Source organism: Giraffa tippelskirchi, chromosome 3 (assembly GCF_054371585.1).
Source record: "Giraffa tippelskirchi isolate mGirTip1 chromosome 3, T2T-mGirTip1v1.2.pri, whole genome shotgun sequence".
Taxonomy (NCBI): domain Eukaryota; kingdom Metazoa; phylum Chordata; class Mammalia; order Artiodactyla; family Giraffidae; genus Giraffa; species Giraffa tippelskirchi.
The window spans coordinates 6,923,843-6,946,781 of record NC_137277.1 but is presented as its reverse complement, the minus strand read 5'-3'; the positions used below and the strand labels follow the sequence as shown (position 1 = coordinate 6,946,781).

Sequence of the window (22,939 nt, the reverse complement as noted above, 5' to 3'; positions counted from 1 at the left end):
TGTACTGCTGTCTTTTTATTTTATTTTTATTGGAAGAACAGGTTCTCTGTCTGTCCTGATTACTCTGGGTCTGTAGGCCTTGGCATGAGTGTTTTCTAGTAGTAGATTGGAGGGAAAGCTTTGTGACACTTAGTACCGTGTTTTTAAGAACAAACAATTTGGTTTCAAGTGTGTTAGAGGATCTTTTGTACTGAGGTTTTTAAAACCCTTTTTTGGTCAGCTTTACTTGGGTTTACCAAGCCTGGATCGGACAGACCAGTCAACAGTCCACATGCGCTGTCCCTTCAGGCCCCCAAACAAGGTTGTCTTGATGCCGAAACCTACCTGGTGTTGCCCTCACTTGTCAGTGCCCTTTGCTAAAAGCATCTTCCTGTGCCATATGGAGCGATAAAAGGCCTCTGCCCTATGCCTTGCCGCCTGCAAAGCAAAAAAAAAGTAAAACAAAAAATTGCCTTTTATTTCTGAACCTTAAGATATATTTAAGCCAGATACTTAACATGACTGGCTGAGCAAAGCCTGCTGCTCCCACGCAGAGGAAGGCTTCCATGTTCACTCAGACTGATGAATTCTAGGTGGTGAAGCAGGGGCGGGGTCTTCATGGGGAAGGGACCCCCTGGGGGCAGTGCTCTTCTTAGATAACTTGAAGCTGTGTGCATGATGCTGGTGCTTGACCATGAAACGGAAGTCTCATCCTTAAAATGTGTGTTGTACTTCACAATCCTGGACTGTTGCTTATAGTAAACAATGTACAAATTTTGAAACACTGTGTCCTGTGTCATCTTTTTGAGATTGTTTCCGCAATTCTACCCGCTTAGTTGCTTTTTTCTTTGTTACTAACAACCCTGCTAGCCAATGATTTGATGACCCCTTAGAATTAAAACAGACTAAGGAAGGCCCAGAGAGAAGTGGGCTTCTCTCTAAAGAAAACAGGTTTCAAGTCAGTGTGAGTTCAGAATGCCAAAATGAACACTAACTGACATCTGGTAGTAAAATACAGGAGTAATACAGATAACTGGTTTCCAGAACAATTACTAGCCAATACACTTTATTGTGTTTTTTTTTAATTTATTTTAATTGGAGGCTAATTACACTATTGTGGTGGCTTTTGCCGTACATTGACATGAATCAGCCATGGGTGTACGTGTGTTCCGCATCCTGAACCCCCCTCCCATCCCATCTCTCAGGGTCATCCCAGTACACCAGCCCTGAGCACCCTGTCTCATGCATCGAACCTGGGCTGGCGATCTGTTTCACATATGATAATATACATGTTTAAATGCTATTCTCTCAAATACACTTTAGACTCGTCTACCACTTACCCTCCTTTGCTGGGTGATAACATTAAAATTTTAAGTTCTCATGCCTACAGGATGCCTCTCGATGGTGGGTGATCAAAGAAGGGGCTCCAAAGAAAAGAAGGGTCATGAAGCCAGAAGGGGACAAGGTCATCTGAGCCCTGTCAAGTGATACAGGAGACAGGAGATTGGAGAAAGCACACTGGGTTCTAGGGAGAAAGTTCCAGATCAAGGTATTAAACGTACAAACTGGACACAGTCAGATGGCCTTTTCAGTCTACCTGTGCTGCTAATCAGCAGCGTTCCTTGGCTTGTCATTTGGAAGCTCGATTCCTAACTTTAAGACTTTTGGGGACTTCCTTGGTAGCCCAGTGGCTAAGACACCACGCTTTCAAGGGGGCACTGGTTGGGGAACTAAGATCCTAGGGGCGTGGCCAAAATTTAAAAAAAAGACTTGAAACAGGTCACCTTTAACCACCCCCCAGCATGGTTGAAATGACTTAAGCCTGGTGTGTAACCACCAGCTCATTTGACTTAATAAGCATCTCTTTGGGAAGAAAAAGGGTAATCATAGGTTGTGGGGGTGCTGCTTTTCTTCCTTATTATTTTGCAAAACGGGCAGCTGTGCTATACAATTTTTCCAGTTTCACTAAAACAGATTAATCCTACAAATAACCTGAGTTAAGGTTCTTTTACAACTAAAGAGGCAGGAAACCTGCGCCCTTCTCTCTCAGTAACTAGACAGACCTGGGAAAGACAGCTGCCTGATTTGTGTCATTAACTGTAACTTGGCTTTAGTTCTTTATGCTATGAAGGTAAGTGCCTAGTCCAAAAGTGTTGTGAGGGAGTTCTGCCAGTCATTTTGGTGCTACTACAGATTTTTAAAATTATTCATAAACACGTTTGCTAGGGGTGTTGAATTTTTCCCCTTAGAAAGCTTATTATGGTTTAGAAAGTGAAGTTGAACTTAAAATGATGATGGCAGAAGAGTCAGCATTTTGATGACAGTCTCGGCTTTTTACACAGTTATGTGACTTAAGTGGCTTGGTATTTATTGCCAATACCTAGTCTACCTCTTAAGCGTTTTAAAATTAGATCACCAGGCTTCCCTTCCTGATGCTTCTGTTCCATATAGAAGTACTGGGGTGTTCAGAACCCAGTGGAACAGAAGCATGGGGGGGCGGTGTTCAGGTGGGGAACGACAGGAAGATGGGTCAGTCACTCAAATCTGAATCTAGTTTGTAGTAAATATATTTACATGTGAGCTTCCCTGATGGCTCAGAAGGTAAAGAATCCGGCTGCAATGCCAGAGACCTGGGTTTGACCCTGGGTTGGGAAGATGTCCTGGAGGAGGGAATGGCAACTCACTCCAGTATTCTTGCCTGGAAAAGCCCCATGGACAGAAGAGCCTGGCAGGCTACAGTCCATGGGGTCGCAGAGTTGGACTCGACCGAGTAACTAAGCACAGCATATCTACATGTATTCAGGAATTACATGAAATCTACAAAACATTGAGAGTCAACAAAAGCTAGCAGTGACCAGCATTTTCTCAGAGGAGGATATGATATAACTGAGGAGGATTCTAGAGAAAAGTCAGTTCTACAGAAAGGATGGTCCTGATTACCTGAACCTGGTGGAAAATCACCTCTTCCAGGTAGAACAGGAGGTTTGAAGTAGATGCTCTCAGGTTTCAAGCCAACTCTGGTTTGTGAATTCATCTCTGAGGAGCTGTGCTAGCAAGAGCCTGTTGTCTTCAGATTCACTCACTTCAGCTTCTGGGAGTTCCCCGAGGTTGGGGCCTTGGGTTGGTGCTGACTTGACGCAGCGGGAGGAAGCTCTCCTCACGTCCCCGCAAGCGGGGTGAGCAGGTGTGGGTTCTAAGAAAGCCGGAGCCAGCCCACAGGTTTAAGACGACACTCCTCAATATTCAAGACAGTCCAGGGGACCCCCGGAAGGTCTGGCCCAGTAACGTGTTTGGGGTGAGCGAGGGCGTCTGCTGGAGTGCAGGGCGGCTGATGTCCACGCAGGCGCACCCTCAGACCAGACGCGTGGCGCGGGTACCGCCACGCCCGGTCAGGGGCGCTGGCGAAGGCCCCGGGCTCCCGCGGGCGGGGCACCCCGGCGCCCATGCAAATCAGCCCGGCCCGGCCCCGCCCGCCGCGGCTCCGGAAACAGCCGATCCCGCGCCCGGCTCCGCGCGCTCCCGGGGCCGGTTCCGCGTTTCTCCCGGGTCCCCTGCCTCGCGGCGCTGGCGATGGGGACGCCGGCGCGGCTCACGCGGCCCGTGCGGGTGCTAGTGGACCTGGACGGCGTGCTGGCCGACTTCGAGGCAGGCCTGCTGCGGGGCTTCCTCCAACGGTTCCCCGGGGAGCTGCACGTGCCGCTGGAGGAGCGCCGCGGCTTCTTGGTGCTCGAGCAGTACCGGGCGCTGCGCCCCGACCTGGCGGTAGGGAGCGGGCGGATGGGAGGGCTGCGGCGCGAGGCCGCCCCGGGAGCGGGGAGCCCCGACCCCACAGGACATCCGGGGACGGGGAGCCTCTCCCCTGGGTCAGGAATGACTCTGCTCCATGTCCAGACACCTTCCTGTTTAAAATGAACAAAGCTCTCACTTCAGAATCCACACTTCACTTGGGACTAGACAGTCTGGGGGTTGCCGGTGTTTCCTTACCGCTAAACAAAATCCTCCACCCGGGACTCTGATTTGGAGACAAAAGCCCCCCAGGAACCTCACCTTTGAGAGTCCTCGCTGTTGGGGAGGAAGGGGAGGAGGTGTGTGTGGGGGGGTTGAGGTCTGCTGCGAGCAGAGCCAGGACGGGAACGCTGTATCTTTCAGGACAAACTGGCCAGTGTGTATGAAGCCCCAGGCTTTTTCCTAGACTTGGAGCCCATCCCTGGAGCCTTAGAAGCCATGCGGGAGATGAATGACATGCAGGAGTGAGGAAGGGTGGCGAGGGAGTGAGGGTTGGGGGGCAGGGGCGGGCACCACCCCGTCTAATCGTGCTCCCTCCCGGCAGCACCCAGGTCTTCATCTGCACCACCCCTCTGATGAAGTACGACCCCTGTGTGCGGGAGAAGGTGCGGCTGCCCCAGCGCTCCACGGGCTAACTTAGCTTCCTAAGTTCTGATTTGTTAAAAGAAACCATCGGGGGACTTCCCTGGCAGTCCAGAGGTTAAGACTGTGCTCCGGATGCAAGGGGACACGGGTTCAATCCCTGGTCGGGCAACTGAGATCCCGCATGCTGCAAGGCCCAGCCAAAAAAACCCCCCAACACACCAGCAGAAACACAGAAAGTTGGGGGCAGGGAGTGGGGAGGGTATCTCTCACAAGTTGTAGACCCTCCCTCATACCTACTGGCCCTGAGTTCCGGGGCCCATCTTGCCCTACTGACCCTGTGCCCACCTCACAGTACCGCTGGGTGGAGAAGCACCTGGGACCCCAGTTTGTGGAGCGCATTATCTTGACGAGGGACAAGACAGTGATCTCGGGGGACCTACTCATTGATGACAAGGAGGCCATTCAAGGTGGGGAGCCTTTCTCTTTAGCAGCCTCCAGGCATCTGGCCTGCTGGGATTAGGGGGAGGGAGTACAGATAACCAGATTAGGGACTGCGCATTCCCTGCCTCCCCACCCAGGCCAAGAGGAGACCCCCAGCTGGGAGCACATCCTGTTCACCTGCTGCCACAACCAGCATCTGGACCTGCCCCCGCCTCGGAGACGGCTGCGCTCCTGGAGCGACAACTGGAGGGAGATTATTGACAGCAAGCGGGGAGCCCTGCTGCTGGACCCCGACGGCCTGGGGCTGCCCCAGCAATGAGGCCGCGGGCAGCGGCTGGAGGAGGGCGAGGCAGACGGGCAGGGAGGCTGGGCAGAACTGAGTCCCCATGCAGCCTGGCGGCGGTGACCCCTCAGCACCGCGTCGGCCGCCTGAACCTCCGGGAACAGCCGGCCGGAAACGCGCTGGCCGGAAACGCGCTGGGAGAACATGCACCTTTTAAATAAAATGCTTCGGCTCACTGCTCTCTTAAGGCCTTTTATTTGGGAAAGGGAAGGGCCAGGACCCTCTGAGGGGCAGTGGGAATACAGGCGGACGAGGAGGCCTTTGCCTCCCTCCCTCTGGGCTCCTTAGCCCATTAATCCCATAATCCGCCCACCTTCACATCCACCCGGACACCGTTCCTCTTGGATCTGCCTTTCCTTGGTCACGTAAGAGGTCAACCTTAAGGGGGGCCAGGACCTTCCCCAGCTCCCGAACCCCAGCTTTCATGGGGGCCCACACCCCTTCCCCCATGCTGAGCGGTGTACACTGGACTCTTAGCCCTGCGCTGTATGTCAGCATCTGGTCCCCTCTCCCTTCAGCAGCTCTCCTACTTGCATCCCTGAGGCCCTCCTGAGCCCCAGATGTGCTTCCAAGCACAGGGACCCCCCTACTAACCCTGATGGCAAATAAGGCGGGCCAGGGCTTCCAAGCAGGGACCGTGGGGAGGGGAGGGGAGGAGACACCGCTCAAAGAGTCCGTGCCTGTCTTCTGACTTGTCATCACCCTCATGGCCACGGTTAACAGTCACTGGGCTGGACTCTCAACAGCAGGGAGCACGCACTGGTCTTTGAGGCCCTACCGTGGTGACTGGCTGACAGGCCTGTGCAGCCTGTTGACCCTGGGCCAGCCTGGAGAACTTGTGAGGCAGGTACCCAGTCTCCACAGATAGGGGCACAACACTGCCCTCAGCTTCCTGGAGCCGCGATACACTTGGAACAACAAGGCTTCTCATTTCTGCGTCTCAAAATGACTCCAGACACCTCTGTTGGGGAGAACGCTTCCTTCCTCAAGCTCAGGCAATTCTCCTAAGCTCCAGGCCCGGCTGTTCTCAGGAGAAACCTCTTGGCAAAGCCTCTGAGTCCAGGGACCGCACTGCTTCCTCCATGAGGGTGAGACCCAGCAGCGGGTGGGGACTGGGCCAGCACGAGGGCCAGCGGCCCGTGAAAACGGCAGCATCTTCGACTTCCCCGTCCATGTGTCTCAAGGCCTGGCTTCCTCACTCTTCTGGGGCCTTTCATCACAGTGCAAATACCTGTCGTGCCGAGAAACCGCGCCTTGAAAAGGGCCGAGAGCGCGCCGTTAGCGGAGAGGACGCACCGTGGGCGGGCCGCCGCCTCTCCCTGAGCCTCCACCAGGGTTTCAGTCTCGTCCAGCGGGCAGCGGGTCAGGGCTGCTGTGGGACCTCCGTCCTCGGCAGGGGGATCCCCAGGGCGGCATCCGCTCGCCAGCTGCGCGCCTCGGCCACCTGGCTTGGGGAGCAGAAGTCTTCCAGGAAGATCTGGGCCAAGTTTCGGAGCCGGGGGCTGGCCGACAGGGAGAAGCGCAGCATGCACTGGACCACAGGCCGGGCTGTCAGCTCGGGGTGGGGGCGGGCGCCGGGCGAGCCCAGGCCCATGAGTGCGGTCATGGCGGACAGCACAGTCTCCTCGCTGGGGCTGGACAGGCAGTTGACGATGAGGGGGATGCCCCCTGCCTGCAGGATGTGTTCCCGGTTGGCCCTGTCGGCGCACAGGTTGCAGAGGCCACCTGGGGAAGAGCAAGTGGACTCTGAGGCCTCAGCCTTGGGCCTCCTCCGCCCTCTCCTCCCAGAGTCCCAGGGAAGGGCCAGGCCCCTGAGAAGCTGGCCTGGGGACAAGGGACCCGAAGCCCACCGGATCTCCAGCCCTCCCTTTCAAGGTTCCAGACAGGCCTGCCTGCCACGGCCCAGCCTTCTGGAAGTGGGCGCTGAACCTTCCTCTCAGTTCCGCCAGTTCAGCACTTTCCTGGGAACTCCCTGGTGGCCCAGAGTTAGGGCTCCACGCTTTCCTGCTGAGGGCCTGGTTTGATCCCTAGCGGGGGAACTAAGATCCCACAAGATGTGTGGCATGACCACAATACATATATGCACACACACACACATATACGCACACATATGTAAGGTGATTGTTTCACAGATGTACACATACATCAAAACGTATCAAGTCGCCCCCTTTACTTATGTAAAATTTATCAGATGTCAGTTGTACCTCAATAAAACTGTCAAGAAGGCAAAGTACAAACCATCTCAATCCTACTACCCAGACATTTAATATTTGCTTTTCATCCCACAATATTTAAATATGTGACTCCATATACTTGATAACAATGTGATCCTCTGCTTACTGTTTTGTAAGCCAGCTGCTTTTATTTAACCATGTCCTGTGAACACCTCTCCACGCCAATAAACCTACAATCCTAGCATCATGTAACAGCCACGCGGTCCACCCTTTTACCGTTTTATGGATACAACACAATTAAGAGGTTAAATAGCATCCACCACGGCCTCCCCCAACCCATCACTGTTGCTAGGATTCTGGAGGACAAGACAAAAAGGCAGAGTGAAGAGACCTGTGGTTCTGGATCGAAGAACCCAGCACGGCTCACGTAGTGTGGCCAGACCTTGTCCTCTCCCACCAGCCCAGAGCCCTGGGTGTGGGAAGCTGACTTCCTGTGGCTCCTGGGTGAGCTTCCTGCCGTCAGGGCACCCCCACCCTTGGGTTCCTGCTCTGAACTGACGACCAGCTTTGAGCTCATTTGCATAACACAGCCACCCAGCCCTGCCCAGCCAATGAGTGACTGACAGCCCACCCACTTCCCCTGCGTCTCTAGGAACTGGCAGAGGCTCTGGCTTCTGGCAACCTCAAACCCAACTGGGACGTCTTTCCCAGCAAAACGGGACAGGCGCAGCGAGGTGGGGGCAGGGCTGGCAAAGACCTCCTCCTCCTCCTCCTCCAGGCTCAGCCACCTGCTCCTGAGCAGTACGGGTCAGTCTGGGTCCCGCTGAAGGGAAGCTTATAAAGGTTCCATCCACTCAACCTCCAGGGACTTCCCACTGTACCTGGAATAAAGTTCACACTCCCTTCTAGGGTCTTCACATGGTGCCACCCACTTTTTCTTCTGTTCTTTTTTCTTTTATTGGCCATGCCACGTGGCATGCAGCTTCCTAACTGCCTAGGCAGGGATTGAACCGTGCCCCCGCGCAGTGGAAGCTCTAACCACTGGACCACCATGGAAGTCCCGACACGCTCTTGCTGGTAACCAGCACGTCACTGCTCCCCGGGCAGTGAGGTTTTCCTGGACCACATAAGCCACACCCTCCACGTCCAGGCACTTCCCTCATCACCTTGTTTCATCTTCTTCGCATGCTTAGAACTTTGACGGATCACCTTCATGGCTTTTTCTTGCTCACTGACTGCTGAGCCCCACTAGAAGGATACACTCCCAGAGGTCAAGACCCAGGCTGTCTTATTCCCACCACGTCCTGGGTGTCTGGTACAGGGCGCCTGGTAACAAACATTTGTTAGGACTGTAAAGCGGTGAGCAGGGAACGGCTGCACTGCAGACGGTCAGGAGGCTGGACGGGATGGCTCCCCAAGACCCTGCCCACCTGGGACATCTGCGGTTCTGGGGTCTCACCGACATGGGGCCTCTAAGGGGCGGCCCCAGAAGGGGAGGCATGGATGCAGGGTCCCTCCCCACCTCTCAGTTCACTCCAGCGGAGCCCTTAGCACAGCCTGGGGCCTCCCTTCCCACCACCCACTTTAGTTGCAGTCTGTCCCCATCACTGGGCACCACACGGCAGTCATTTACCTCTGAAACCCGGGGACCTGCAACTGTGCATTCTTGCTGGGCACAAACATGCTGGGCACATGACTGAACCCCACGGAGCAAGAGTCACCACCACCCCCATTTGCAGGAAAGCAGCTGAGACCATTGAGTAACTTGCCCAAAGTCTCAGAAGAGGGAGCCTGTTGCCCCTCCCAGGGGAAAGGGTGACCCTGCAGAAGCCACGAGAACAACTAATCCTACCATGCGCGGATGCCAGGCTCAGCTGGGCACGGGGACAAGTGGAAACGCCCCGGCAGGACCCTGGCTTCTCGCACACACAGGCACCGTCTCTTCTGAGCTCAGAGTGGAGCTGCAGCCTCCTACCCACACTGCGGACTCAGCTCGGGGGTGGGGGACGGGACTTATCTCTGCCCTCAAGGGTGATAAGGTGAAAAGCCGGAGTCATTCTCTGGATGGTGAGTCATCATTGAGCCGAGGTGTGCCTGGGCAGGGCTCTGCCACTGGGGATAATCAGAGGGCACCTGCAGGAGAATGCGCATGGGAGGCGCCTCCCAACAGGCAGCCCCACCTGCTCCCACTTACAGGCCTGGGAAGCCTCCAGGGATGGATGGGGGGGGGTGTGCCAGTGCTCACCAGCTGCCGGGTTCCCAGCCCAGGCAGGGAACTCTTTAAGCCCCTCGGCCTTGCTGGCAGCGACCGTGGAAGATGAAAAAGAGCAGTGAAAGCCTGGAAAGAGAAGGGCTTCAGGGATAAAAAGGCTGAGCAGGAGTGCCCGAGAAGGAGCCAAAAGACCCCCAAAGAGTTGAAGAGAAGCCACAGCCGCTCTGAGTTTTCCTTGGAGCCCACCTCTGTGCACCAGCCCTGAAGAACTAAGGAGGGCTGTAGAAAAAGAGCACCATGAAGTCTGGAAGCTTCCTAAAGGTCCAACAACAGCAAACTGGTTAAAGAAAGTAGGGTACGTCCGTATGATGAAACATTATACGGTTCTAAAAGTCACATTTAATAAAAAACATTTAATGTGGGAAAATGCTTGTTGTATAAGGTTAAGGAGGAAAAAAGGACACCAAATGTGTCCTAAAATTGCAATTAGAAAAACAAGTCCAGGGAATTCCCTGACTGTCTAGCGGTCAGGACTCTGTGCTCTCACTGCTGTGGGCCCAGGTTTAATCCCTGGTCGGGGAACTATGATCCCGAAAACCATAGAGCGCAGTCAAAAAAAAAAAAAAAAGGACCAGTAAGATGTTACCTCTTCTCAGAGCCTTCCTTGACCACCCTAATTGGTCCCCCTCCCCAAGAGGCCCTCTCCTCACCACCTTCGCTTCTTTTCTTCACACCAAAGAAGGGGAAAAAAAAAGAAAAAAGCAAAAGAAGAAAATATTCATAGATTCTGACAGAGAACTCATATCCAGGATATTTAAAGAACTCCTTTGTATCAATAAAAGATGAACAACACAATAAAAAAAAAACAAGCAAAAGACTTAGACAAACTCTGCACAGAAGGGCCAATATATGAAAATGTGCTCGACATTCCTTATCAGAGAAATGAAAATTAAAACCACAGTAAGAGGCCCCTATACACCTGTCATAATGGAAAACAAAGAGAGACTGACAATAGTAAGTGCTGGCAGAGCTAATGGAACTCTCGCGCGCTGGTGGTGAGGAGTGTACACATCGTAATCACACTGGAAGACTATTTGGTAGCTTCTAATACAGTTGAACATACATCTACCGTGTGTGGGGGTGTGTGTGTGTGTATGTACACGAGTGCGCATGCAAACTCAGTTGTGTCTGACTCTCTGCAACCCCATGGACTGTAGCCCACCAGGCCCTTCTGTCCGTGGAATTTTTCAGGCAAGGATACTGGAGTGGATTGCCATTTCCTCCTCCAGGGGATCTCCCTGACCCAGGGGTCAAACCCACATCTCCTGCGTCTCCTGCATTGGCAGGCAGACTCCTTACCACTGAGCTACCCGAGAAGCCCATACATCTACCCTGAGACTCAGCAATTCCACTTCTACCCAGATCTGAGGAAAAAAGAGTACATACGTATAAGAAATCTACCTGAGACAAATGAGTACCCTATGTATACAAGAAAACTTGTATGAAAATGATCATGACAGGGTTTCCCTCGTGGCTCAGTGGTAAAGAATCCTCCTGCCAATGCAGAAGACAGGGGTTTAGTCCTGATCTGGGAAGATTCCACATGCTGTGGGGGCAAATAAGCCCATGCACCACAGCTACTGAGCCTGTGCTCTGGAGTGAGGAGCTGGAACTACTGAGCCCTCCAGCTGCAACTACTGAGCCCTCCAGCTGCAACTACTGAAGGCTACATGCCCTGCAGCCAGTGCTCTGCAACCAAAGAAGCCACTGCAATGAGAAACCCTCGCACGGCAACTAGAGAGTAGTCCCCGCTCAGTGCAACTAGAGAAAAGCCCGTGCAGCAACGAAGATCCAGCACAGCCACAAGTAAATAAAATCTTTAAAATTATCACAACAGCTTTACTCATACAGGCTCTAGAAATAACTCAAAAGCTCCACCAGTGGATGAATGGATGAACAACTTGTGGCCTATTCATACAAAGACAGGACCTACTGATACTGTAACAATTTGCATGGACCTCAGAAACATTATGTTGAATGGAAAAAACCAGAGACTCAACTCAAAGAAGCCTGTAACAGTCCACTTACATGAAGTTCAAGAACAGGCAAAACGAATCCATGGGGCTAAAGGTTAGAATCGTGGTTACCTCGGGGTGGAAGACACTAACCGGCAGAGGGTATGAGGGATCCTTTTGGGGAGATGGTGATAGTTTCTATCTTGATTTAAGTGCTGGTTACATAGACGTACATATACCTTAATGAACTTGAAAAATCATCAATCTGGGACTTCCCTGTGGTCCAGTTGTTAAGAATCCACACTTTCACTGCAGGGGTCTCGGGTCTCAATCCCTGGTTGGGGAACTAAGATCCCCCATGCTGTGCAGTGCAGCCAAAAAAAAAAAAAAATTATCAAACTGACACTTAAACCGTGTGCAATTCACTGTATGCTGATCCTGCTGCAATTTAAAGACTGGTTACCACACAAAAAGGAGAACAGGTTCTGACTGGTGGATGAACGTATTTTGGACAAACAAGGCAAGGCGGAGAGAGAGAGAACAAGGGGCAAAGGCAGGGCCCGTCTAGACGGGAGCCACAGAAACCCCGGGAGAGGCAAAGGAGAGCCCCCAGGTGCCACCTGGGAGGAGAAAGCTGCGGCTCAGAGAGGTCAGGCAGGGGATCTCAAGTCACACAGCAAGCAGGGCATCGGTGCTGGAAAGGACAGGAGGGCCTAGGGACTGTCCTGGCGATCAAGTGAGGTCCTGCTGACGAGTGCTGAGCCAGCACCTGGCGCCTCGGAGGGCTGGGCGAGTCCTTGGAGACACTGGCTGGAGACGCTGTGTCTGTCGGAGCACCCGCCCGCCCCAGGGTACTGGGCTGGCTGCAGTCAATCCCAGGTCAAAATCTTCATTGGGGACTATTTGTTTTGGGGTTTACCTTTAGTACTGGGTTGGTCAAAACATTCGTAACATGTTATATTTTCCATAACATCTTTTTTTCTTTTTGGGTCTGCCTGGTCTTAGTTGTGGCATGTGGGATCTTTAATTCTTCAGCTGCATCATGTGAGAGCTTTAGTTCTTTAGTTGCATCATGTGGGATCTAGCTTCCCAACCAGGGATCGAACCCTGGTACCCTGCATTTGGGAGCTCAGAGTCTTAGCCACTGGACCACAGGGAAGTCCCCATGTTTTCCATAACATCTTGTGGAAAAACCCAAATAAACTTTTTGGCCAACCCAGTATCTTGAGTTGGTCTTCCCTGGTGGCACAGATGATAAAGAATCTGCCTGCAAGGCGAGAGACCTGGGTTCGATCCCTGGGTTGGGAAGATCCCCTGGAGAAGGGAACAGCAACCCACTTAGTATTCTTACCTGGAGAATCCCAAGGACAAAGGAGCCTGGAGGGTTACAGTCCATAGGGTCACAAAGAGTCAGACATGACTGAGCAACTAAGCGCACACACACACAACCAGTCCATCCTAAAGGAAATCAGTCCTGAATATTCATTGGAAGGACTGATGCTGAAACTCCAATACTTTAGCCACCTGATGCGAAGAACTGATTCATTTGAAAAGACCCTGATGCTGGGCAAGATTAAGGGCAGGAGGAGAAGGGGACAGCAGAGGATGAGATGGTTGGATGGCATCACCGACTCAATGGACATGAGTTTGAGTAAATTCTGGGAGTTGGTGATGGACAGGGAGGCCTGGCGTGCTGCAGTCCATGGGGTTGCAAAGAGTTGGACAGGACTGAGCGACTGAACTGACTGACTCTCACACACACACCACACGTTATCTTGAGGATGGTTCTCTCTGACATTTCAGGACGGACACTCAAGGGGCAAACAGCATGCAGAGAAAGCTACTATTCTATGTAACCAGGCAGCAGACAAATATACACATATGTATATGTTCACATCTGCTGATTCCATGAGAGGGGAACAGAGGGGAAGGCACCAGGATGGTAGTGAGACTACTCTAAAAACACAGGGTGATACAGTTTTCACTTGAAGTGATACATTTTATATAATCTAAAAAAAAAAAAAATTAAAATAAAAAAAAATAATCATGGCTTTTTGCGTTTCTGACCTAGACTTCAATTCTAGAAATGAATACAGGGCCATTCCGGCAAGTGAGAAATGATACACAAATAAGCAGCACCGCTTGTGAGAGCAAAATGGAAACACCTTCGACGGCCATCCTCAGGGGCCGGCCAGACCTCAGTCCGCCGAGGACGTCATGCAGTGTTTACAATCAGGCAGCTCTTTAAGGGCTGACCCTGCACGTGTGCCAATAGGTGGCGCTGTTTTTTCCTGTTTTTTTTTTTTCTAAAGGGACTTCCCTGGTAGTCCAGTGGTTAAGATTCCGAGCTCCCAATGCAGGGGGCCCGTATCGGATCCCTGGTCAGGGAACTAGATCCCACATGCCACAACTAAGACCCAGCACAGCCAAATAAATTTTAAAAAAGGGGGGAGAGGAGCGGAATATAGATATAGTATACTACAGGCATGTATAAGACAGACAACAATGTATACATAGTATACATACAAACATATACATATTTGTTTATAAATCCTGCAAATATCTCTGGGAGGAGACACACGAAACTGGTAACAGTGGCTGCCTCCAGAAAAGGCTACAGACTGTTAGAGTTTACCACCTACCCTTCTGAACTCCGTACCGGGCGAATCTACTACATATTCACATACATGAATGAAACACACAGGCACACCCTGCTTGTGCCTGGAACCGAGAGGAAGTGAGGACGGGTCTCTGCCAGTAGGGGAGGGAGAGCAGAGGTGCCTGGACTCAGCCTTCCCAGGTGGCGCGCGAGGGAGTGATGGGACGAGAACCTCGACTTGGCTCTTTCCCTGTAACTAGTGGAGAATCCCAGGGAAGGCGGAGCCTGGTGGGCTGCCGTCTATGGGGTCGCACAGAGTCGGACACGACTGAAGCGACTTAGCAGCAGCAGCAGCAGCAGTGGAGGGCTTGGGAGTTTTTCGTGTTTTTTTTTAAGCTGAAAGATGTGTGATCCCAGGACCCTAAAGGACCAATGAGAGAAGGAGGCTCCCCGGGGACCCCAGAGTTCGGCGGATGGAGCGAGGGCTCTGTGGTGGGCGGAGCTAGCTAAAAATCCCGGGACCATCCCTGCAGATGCAAGTGAGCAGAGCAAGCAACTCCATTTTTCAAGCCTGAGTTTCTTCATCAGCAAAACGGGCAGAAAGGATTAGATAATGTAAGACCTCTCTCTGGCACTCAGCAGACGTGGACCGGGCACGTCCCGGTTTACAGCCCCGGAGAGTGGCCCAGGGCACACCTGCAACCCACACACAGAGGAAGGGCTGGCACACACAGGCAGAGGTGAACAGTGAGACCGCAAGAGCCCGTGTAACCAGCACTGAAGTCAAGGACTGAGGCACAGTCAGCAGTCCAGCGCCTCCGCGCATTCTTTCCTGATTGAATTCTCTCCCTCTCAGAGGTGAACCCTTTCCTGACTTGTAATAAACAGGACCTTTTATTTCCTGTGTGGCTTGTGGATCTTAGTTCTCCCATCAGGGATTGAACCTAGGCCACGAGAGTGAAAGCACCGAGTTCTAACCACTGGACCACCAGGGAGTTCTCAGGATCTTCCAAATATATATATTTTTTTAACCACACACTCGCTGCTAAACGCTATAATTCAGTTCTGCCTCTTTTTGGACTTTACAGAAATGGAATCATGCTGTACATATTATTATGTGTCTAGCATCATGTGCATAACATTATGATTGCAAGATAATTGCATGGAGCTGTGCAGATTGCTCATTTACCTTGCTAAGTAGTATGAATATCCACAACATTGATATTCATCCCAGTGTTGACTGTTTACAGGCCGGGGCTATTACAAACAATACTGTTGGTGACATTTCTGCCTGTGTGTCTCCACGTTCCTGAACTAGCCCTGTGAATGTAACAGCTGGATCAGGGGGCATGCCGCCCTTCAATTACACTGGACACTTGTCCAGAGAGGCTCAGGAGTCATCCACCAGTCTTTTTCAGTACACCACCACCATCTGGTGGCAGCTACGAGTATTGCAGGAAATAGAACACAGGAAAAAGGATTTAACCTGAACTGTGGGAGGTGCCTCCTACTTGAACTCTGTTTTGGTAACAAGACTGTCAAGTGTTCTGTGATATCCTAGGATTCAGTTTTCATGGAAGCAGAGAGTTATCTCCTGGCTTGTTTACATCTCCACACAGCATCTAGAATGGTGCAGGTGTGCACACACAGCAGGTAAGACTGAGAATCAAGCAGTGGTGCTTCAGGCCAGTGCTCTCACACTGATGCCGAAGCCTACCAGAGGTTTTATCTGCGGCATGAGCTTGGAATCCTTTCACTCATTTGAGTGTTTACTGAGATCCTGGCTTTGCATCTGGTTCCTGATAATCCACCCACTTCCCATCCCCCGACCCAAACAAGGGTGGCTCTGGCCTGACAAGTGCCCATTGCCCAGGGGTACGTCCTCCTAATACTGCCCAGACACCCATTGTGAGGCTCAGTTCAGTTCAGTTCAGTCGCTCAGTCGTGTCCGACTCTTTGCGACCCCATGAATTGCAGCACACCAGGCCTCTCTGTCCATCACCAACTCCCGGAGTCTACCCAAACCCATGTCCATCGAGTCGGTGATGCCATCCAACCATCTCAACCTCTGTCGTCCCCTTCTCCTCCCGCCCCCAATCCTACCCAGCATTAGGGTCTTTTCCAATGAGTCAACCCTTCGCATGAGGTGGCCAAAGTATTGGAGTTTCAGCTTCAACATCAGACCTTCCAATGAACACCCAGGATTGATCTCTTTTAGGATGGATTGATTGGATCTCCGTGCAGTCCAAGGGACTCTCAAGAGTCTTCTCCAACACCACAGTTCAAAAGCATCAATTCTTCGGCGCTCAGCTTTCTTCACCGTCCAACTCTCACATCCATACATGACCACTGGAAAAACCATAGCCTTGACTAGACGGACTTTTGTTGGCAAAGTAATGTCTCTGCTTTTAAATATGCTATCTAGGTTGGCCATAACCTTCCTTCCAAGGAGTTAAGCGTCTTTTAATTTCATGGCTGCAATCACCATCAGCAGTGATTCTGGAGCCCAAAAAAATACAGTCTGACACTGTTTCCACTGTTTCCCCATCTATTGCCCATGAAGTGATGGGACCAGATGCCATGATCTTAGTTTTCTGAATGTTGAGCTTTAAGCCAACTTTTTCACTCTCCTCTTTCACCTTCATCAAGAGGCTCTTTAGTTCTTCTTCACTTTCTGCCATAAGGGTGGTGTCATCCGCATATCTGAGGTTATAGATATTTCTCCCGGCAATCTTGATTCCAGCTTGTGTTTCTTCCAGCCCAGCGTTTCTCATGATGTACTCTGCATATAAGTTAAATAAGCAGCGTGACAATATACAGCCTTGATGTCCTCCTTTTCCTATTTGGAACCAGTCTGTTGTTCCATGTCCAGTTCTAACTGCTGCTTCCTGACCTGCATACAGGTTTCTCAAGAGACAGGTCAGATGGTCTGGTATTCCCATCTCTTTCAGAATTTTCCAGTTTATTGTGATCCACACAGTCAAAGGCTTTGGCATAGTCAATAAAGCAGAAATAGATGTTTTTCTGGAACTCTCTTGCTTTTTCGATGATCCAGCGGATATTGGCAATTTGAGCTCGGGTTCCTCTGCCTTTTCTAAAACCAGCTTGAACATCTGGAAGTTCACGGTTCATGTATTGCTGAAGCCTGGCTTGGAGAATTTTGAGCATTACTTTACTAGCATGTGAGATGAGTGCAATTGTGCAGTAGTTTGAGCATTCTTTGGCATTGCCTTTCTTTGGGATTGGAACGAAAACTGACCTCTTCCAGTCCTGTGGCTACTGCTGAGTTTTCCAAATTTGCTGGCATATCGAGTGCAGCACTTTCACAGCATCACCTTTGAGGATTTGAAATAGCTTCACTGGAATTCCATCACCTCCACTAGCTTTGTTCGTAGTGATGCTTTCTAAGGCCCACTTGACTTCACATTCCAGGATGTCTGGCTCTAGGTGAGTGATCACTCCATCGTGATTATCTGGGTCGTGAAGATCTTTTTGTGAGGCTAGGGGTCAACTTTCATACCTTTTTCTATCACTCAGTGATGTTATTCTAGAAGGATCAAATCCCTGGAACAGATGGCTCATGAGACACTATCCCACTTTAGTCTCTGGGAGATGAGGGAACTGCTGCTGCTGCTGCTAAGTCGCTTCAGTCGTGTCCGACTCTGTGCGACCCCACAGACACCAGCCCATAAGGCTCCACCGTCCCTGGGATTCTTGAGGCAAGAATACTGGAGTGGGTTGCCATTTCCTTCTCCAATGCGTGAAAGTGAGGTCGCTCAGTCGTGTCCGACTCTTAGCGACCCCATGGACTGCAGCCTACCAGGCTCCTCCGTCCATGGGATTTTCCAGGCAAGAGTACTGGAGTGGGGTGCCATTGCCTTCTCCGGATGAGGGAACTGCTTATCCTCAAAGGGGTCTGGATTCCAGGAGACCATGCAGCTGCAGGCACTTTAGCTCATTTAATTCTCAACAACTCTGTGAGGCAGGTACTGATCCTGCCCACCTGACTGACGATGGGAGAAGGGGAGTCACGTGCCCAGAGTTAAGTCACGGAGTGAGGACTTGAACCCAGGCCTGCCTGACCCCAAAGCCCTGCTCCTACCAAACTCACTCTCTTCCTCACCAACAAACCAACACTGGGTTTGAGTCTGCCAAACCATGGCCGTGGGCAATCTTACCTAGTAGTTGTTTCAGAACCAACCCCACTCAGGGCACCAGCTCCAAGTCAGGGGCAGGACTCTGCATGCATACACGCACGCGCCCCATCCCCTCTTCCAAGACCAAAAAAGCCTGAGCATTCAAGACAAAACATAAGCAAAGCATTCTGACCTCATGGAGATCACAGTCTCAGACCTGCCACCAGAGAGAAGATTCAGAGCTACAAAGCATAGCGCAGAATAAGCACTGATGGCGTTTCCCATTAGCGCCACAGACATTAACAGGAAAGGAAACAAAAAGAGTAACAAAACAGGCTTCTAAGCACCGCTGGGACTTCCAACTTATGCACCATAAATAAAAAAGAAATGTCATCGCAGAGGACCCCATGGAGGGATTCAGTGCTAAGAAAGCTGTTGCTCCTGGGATTGGGGGCCTTAGGAAGGAGAAAAAGAGAAGGAAAAAGCAGCTGTGAAAAGGAAAACTGGTGATAAGGATACGAACCATTCTAAACGAAGGACCTTCACAGACACACAGACGCGACAGCTCTGCTCCCCACAGCAGTCCTGCGAGGCAGGCAAGGCTCAGATGAGGAAATGAAGCTCAGGAGAGATAGGACTCATGCACAAGGATAAGCCAAGAAGCGAAGTGGGGACCGTGGTCTCCGGGTCCAGGGCTTGGTCACCCACTCTGGGAGCCCCTAGCTCAGTGGGCCGGGATCTCAGAGGGCTCCTGCCTTGGGAAAGGTGCTTCCTGATCCTGTAAAAACTTGCCTTGGCTGACTGCTCTTTTTAGCAAAGTTTTCTGCAGAGTCAAGACCCTAGTGGTCCAGTGGTTAACACTCCGCACTGCCAATGCAGCAGACACAGGTTCTATCCCTGGGTCGGGAAGATCCCTTGGAGGAGGAAATGGTAACCCACTCCAGTATTCTTGTCTGGGAAATCCCATGGACAGAGGAGCCTGGCAGGCTACAGCCCATGGGGTTGCAAAGAGTTAAAACTGTTCTAAAATACAAAGTTTATTTAAAAAGAGAGCAAGAGATTGAGAGCTAAGGAACATAACAACCAGGTTAAGAGCATGGATCCTGGTTTATACAAAACAACAACAAAAAATGTCCACTTGGGAACTATTAGAGAAGTCTGCCTAACTGGGTATTTGGTGACAATGGAATCTATAAAGATTCCTTTCACTATGTAGAGAAATGTTCTTTTTCAAAACACATGCTGAAAAAAAGAATGTTGGTTTTGTTTGCTTTTTGCAGGATCTCAGTTCCCTAACCAGGGATGGAACCCGTGGCCTCTACAGTGGAAGAGCAAAGTCCTAACTGTTGGACCACTACAGAAGTCCCAAGAGTGTTGGTGTGCCCTGAGAATAAACTCCAAACTCCCGCCCAATGCCTAGATCTGAATCTCTGTAAACTGGTGCAAGGTGCTAATACAGCAGCACTAAATCCTTCTCTCTCATTTAGTAACGCTCTGGGCTTCACTCACCACAATGGTGCCACATCGGCCTTCCTCCTGGCCCCTCCTGCTCCGGGGTCTTGGCCCGGCCCGTGCCCTCCAGCCAGGGCCAAAGCAGGAGTCCCTTCCTCCCCTTGCTCTGCTTCATCAGCGCCTCAGCTTTTTTGTTTGTCAACCATGTGTCTCCCTCTACTAGGATGTAAATTCCCTGAAGGCACAGATCTATTCCCAACTTGTTGGCCATCTCGCCAGCATTTGGAACGATACTTTGCTCACACAGTACCCACCCAACAAACACCTGTCGGGTGAATAATTCAATAGGTCTGAGACCAGAACAACTACAGGTGCCATAAGCCCTTACAAGCGACTGCTATTTCTCTTGATGGTGAAACATTAAGATAAAGAGGCTTTAAAAGAGCACCCAGCTTTTTTTTTTCCCCCTCCAAGGGGCTAAATCCATTCCCGTTTATGATCTCCCCTCTAAGCGAGAGGGAAGGTAGAAGCGGTCCTGGGCGTGGGTTCCAGGCCATACTCAAGCCACCTGTGAACCTGGACGCTGTGTGGGCCGCGGAGGCATTACAGACACTACGAAAGTCTGCCTTCGCTGCTGAGAGACGGCCTAAGTAAGGCCCTAAGAGAGCCCTTTCCCAACAACTCACTTCTAACTCGTTAGCTCAACAGGCACCTAGGAGACCGCCCCATCCTTACCAATAGCAAACTCCACCAGGGTCTCATTCTCCTCCGACAGCGAATCGAGGAATAAATCCAGGACCTGCAGCTGCCGCAGATACTGGTAGTTACTGGGGTCATAGGCGAAGTTGGCGAGGTTGGCCAGCACTTGCTCCTTGGCGTCTGCAGTGGAGAAGCGGGCAGTGGCGCCAGCGCCGGGGAGGCGGTCACGGCCGGACCCCGGCCCGGTCCCCGGCCCGGTCCCCCTTGCCCCCCACCCCGAGGCGCTCACCTTGGCTCTGCGTCTCTTGGAATTCCGTGACCAGCGCCTGCAGGTACCCCAGCCGACCGACGTGGGGGTCTACCTTCGGCTTCTGGGCCATGGGCGGGCGGCGAGGGGCCCCGGGGAGCGGGCGGGAGAGTGTGGAAGGCGAGGCTGGGGAGCGGGGCGAGGACCCCACCTGGTTCCGCGGGGCCGGGGAGGGGAAACGGGTTACTTTCCTGGCTCCAGGCTCTGCAGCAGCTTGCAGCTGAGACTGGGCTGTGGGAGACGCGGTGGGAACTCAGGACCTCGTAGGAGTTGGGACTGAACACCTAAGTTGGGGAGCAGCAGACGAAGACCCACCCACGCACCGTAGGAGGAGGGCAGCGCCCAGCGGGGCGTGACTTTCGGCTCGGTTCCGGACTTCCGGGGGAAGCGGCGCTTTAGCCCCGCCAGATACCGGAAGGGGCGGGGCGATGGATAAGGGCGGGGCGAAGCGGCGGGGGCGGGGCGAAGCGGCGGGGGCGGGGCGGGGCGGGGCGGCGAGGGGCGGGGCGGGGCGGGGCGGCGAGGGGCGGGGCCGTCGCTGAGCTCGGCGTGCCTGCGCTGCGCGCTTCCAGCGTTTTGTCTCTTGCAGACGGCTACCCGCCTTTTGATGGAAGTGCTAACTGAAGGCTGCGTTGCGTTGAGGCGTGCCCCTAGGGCCCTTAGAGCTCAGAGGTGCCTGGGGTCGCCTGTGTGGGGGACTGTCGGGGTAGAAACACCTTCAGATGCCCCCGCACTTGGCGATGGGCCGCAGTCCCCGCCCCTCCACCATCAAGGGTCGCCCTGGAAACGAATGTCGGCTCCTTGTGTCCCGTTTGTGGGTCTCCTGACGCTACCTTCTGGTCGGCTCTTCCCAAAAGCCCAGTGAGGACTTACGTCGTGGTTCAGGGCTTAAGACTCAGTGCTCCCAGTGGAGGGGACACGATTGGATCCCTGGTGGGGGAACTATGACCCTGTATGCCCGCGGCGAGGCCAATATGAAAACAAAAGTCGGCGAGCCTGGTATCCTCTGCTCCTGGTGGCGTGGCGCACCCGGGGCAGCACCATCGGACCCCAGAAATACCACTTTAGTGGCTTTCTGGGTTGTGGGGAGCCCAGAATGCTGAAGCCCTTCTATCTAGTCCTTTCTCGGGGTTTCTCAGGAAGGGGGCAGGTGGCCCACACTTCACAGGCACAGGGGACAGGGCACCAGGGAGGACGGTGGCCCTCTTGGACTCCAGCGTGCTTGAAAATGTGGGGATGGAAGCGGCTTAGGCTGTTTCTGGAGGGCAAGGGCCTTGTGCAAGAACAAATTGACTGTCACGCTCCAGCTTCCCATAGCCCCACTGGGAGCAGCCCCCACCTGGTGGGCTCAGGTGCCTGTGATCAGCCTCAGCCCTATGCACACAGCTGGGGCTTGGGGACCCTGGCTGCTTTTTGCAGGGCAGTGGCCCCAGGCCCCTCCCCAGGCCCTTCACATTCTAAGGAGAGCTGATTCGACCTGGGGAAGTATATCTCAGCCCAAGGCTGCCAGGGGGCTTCTCTGCTTCTGTCTGCATAGAGCAGTAAAGACCTAGGGACAGGATGGAAGTGGGCTCTACCTCACACTGGTCAGGAACTGCTCTAGACCCTCTCTCGAGGAATCCCAGGATCAGCCAAGTGTGGGTTCTGGAATCTGATGGGCCATCACATCCTCCATTACTTGTCCCCTCCTAAGGCTTTGGAAAAGACCCTGATGCTGGGAAAGATTGAAGGCAGGAGGAGAAGGGGATGACAGAGGATGAGATGGTTGGATGATATCACCAACTCAATGGACATGAGTTTGAGTAAACTCTGGGAGTTGGTGATGGACAGGGAGGCCTGGAGTGCTGCAGTATATGGGGTCACAAAGAGTTGGACACATCTGAGTGCCTGAACTGAACTGAATTAAGGCTTCCGAGGCCCTCACCTCTGCAAAGAATTCTTAAGTCCTTGGTTTTGTGAGCAGGTCTTACTCCTCTCTGCCCAGTTCCTGACACACAGTAGCTCCTTAATATTTGTTGAAGGAATTCTGCCCAGAGATGATTTCCACTCTTGCACAGGGTAGGATGTGGGGGAGGGCAGGCAGAGGAGGTCAAAGTTCTCTATCCTAAATGTTTACTGCTGTTGCTGCTGCTAAGGCGCTTCAGTTGTGCCCGACTCTGTGCGACCCCATAGACGGCAGCCCACCAGGCTTCCCCGTCCCTGGGATTCTCC

At 52.5% G+C, this 22,939-nt stretch overlaps 2 protein-coding genes and 1 long non-coding RNA gene across 7 annotated transcripts; 1 reads left to right on the top strand and 2 right to left on the bottom strand.

Annotated features, from left to right (window-relative positions):
• The first annotated feature begins 3,462 nt into the window (after positions 1 to 3,462).
• Positions 3,463 to 5,309, top strand: NT5C (5', 3'-nucleotidase, cytosolic). Of its 3 annotated transcripts, none has more exons than XM_081575209.1 (5): positions 3,463 to 3,741; positions 4,129 to 4,229; positions 4,310 to 4,370; positions 4,703 to 4,817; positions 4,929 to 5,309. In XM_081575209.1, the coding sequence occupies exons 1-5, from the start codon at positions 3,550 to 3,552 to the stop codon at positions 5,108 to 5,110; spliced, it is 651 nt and encodes a 216-aa protein (XP_081431335.1). In that variant the 5' UTR covers positions 3,463 to 3,549; the 3' UTR covers positions 5,111 to 5,309. The 3 variants fall into 3 exon arrangements, with proteins under 3 accessions (XP_081431335.1, XP_081431334.1, XP_081431336.1); XM_081575208.1 differs by having other exon boundaries at positions 4,899 to 5,309; XM_081575210.1 differs by lacking the exon at positions 4,703 to 4,817 and adding an exon at position 4,609 and having other exon boundaries at positions 4,935 to 5,309.
• A 4-nt stretch (positions 5,310 to 5,313) lies between these two features.
• ARMC7 (armadillo repeat containing 7) lies at positions 5,314 to 21,052 on the bottom strand. Of its 3 annotated transcripts, XR_014078388.1 has the most exons (4): positions 20,711 to 21,052; positions 20,458 to 20,601; positions 8,475 to 8,634; positions 5,314 to 6,859 (listed from the first exon to the last, which is right to left on the bottom strand). XR_014078388.1 is itself a non-coding variant. In XM_081575211.1 (3 exons), exons 1-3 carry the CDS (start codon positions 20,799 to 20,801, stop codon positions 6,498 to 6,500), a joined length of 597 nt encoding a protein of 198 aa, XP_081431337.1. In that variant the 5' UTR covers positions 20,802 to 21,052; the 3' UTR covers positions 5,314 to 6,497. The 3 variants fall into 3 exon arrangements, 1 of the variants encoding a protein (XP_081431337.1); XM_081575211.1 differs by lacking the exon at positions 8,475 to 8,634; XR_014078389.1 differs by lacking the exons at positions 5,314 to 6,859; positions 8,475 to 8,634 and adding an exon at positions 13,818 to 14,434 and having other exon boundaries at positions 17,835 to 20,601.
• LOC145540573 (uncharacterized) lies at positions 15,886 to 19,551 on the bottom strand. Its single transcript, XR_014078391.1, has 2 exons — positions 18,258 to 19,551; positions 15,886 to 16,139 (listed from the first exon to the last, which is right to left on the bottom strand). It is a non-coding gene; the product is annotated as an uncharacterized LOC145540573 (long non-coding RNA).
• Positions 21,053 to 22,939: the final 1,887 nt, after the last annotated feature.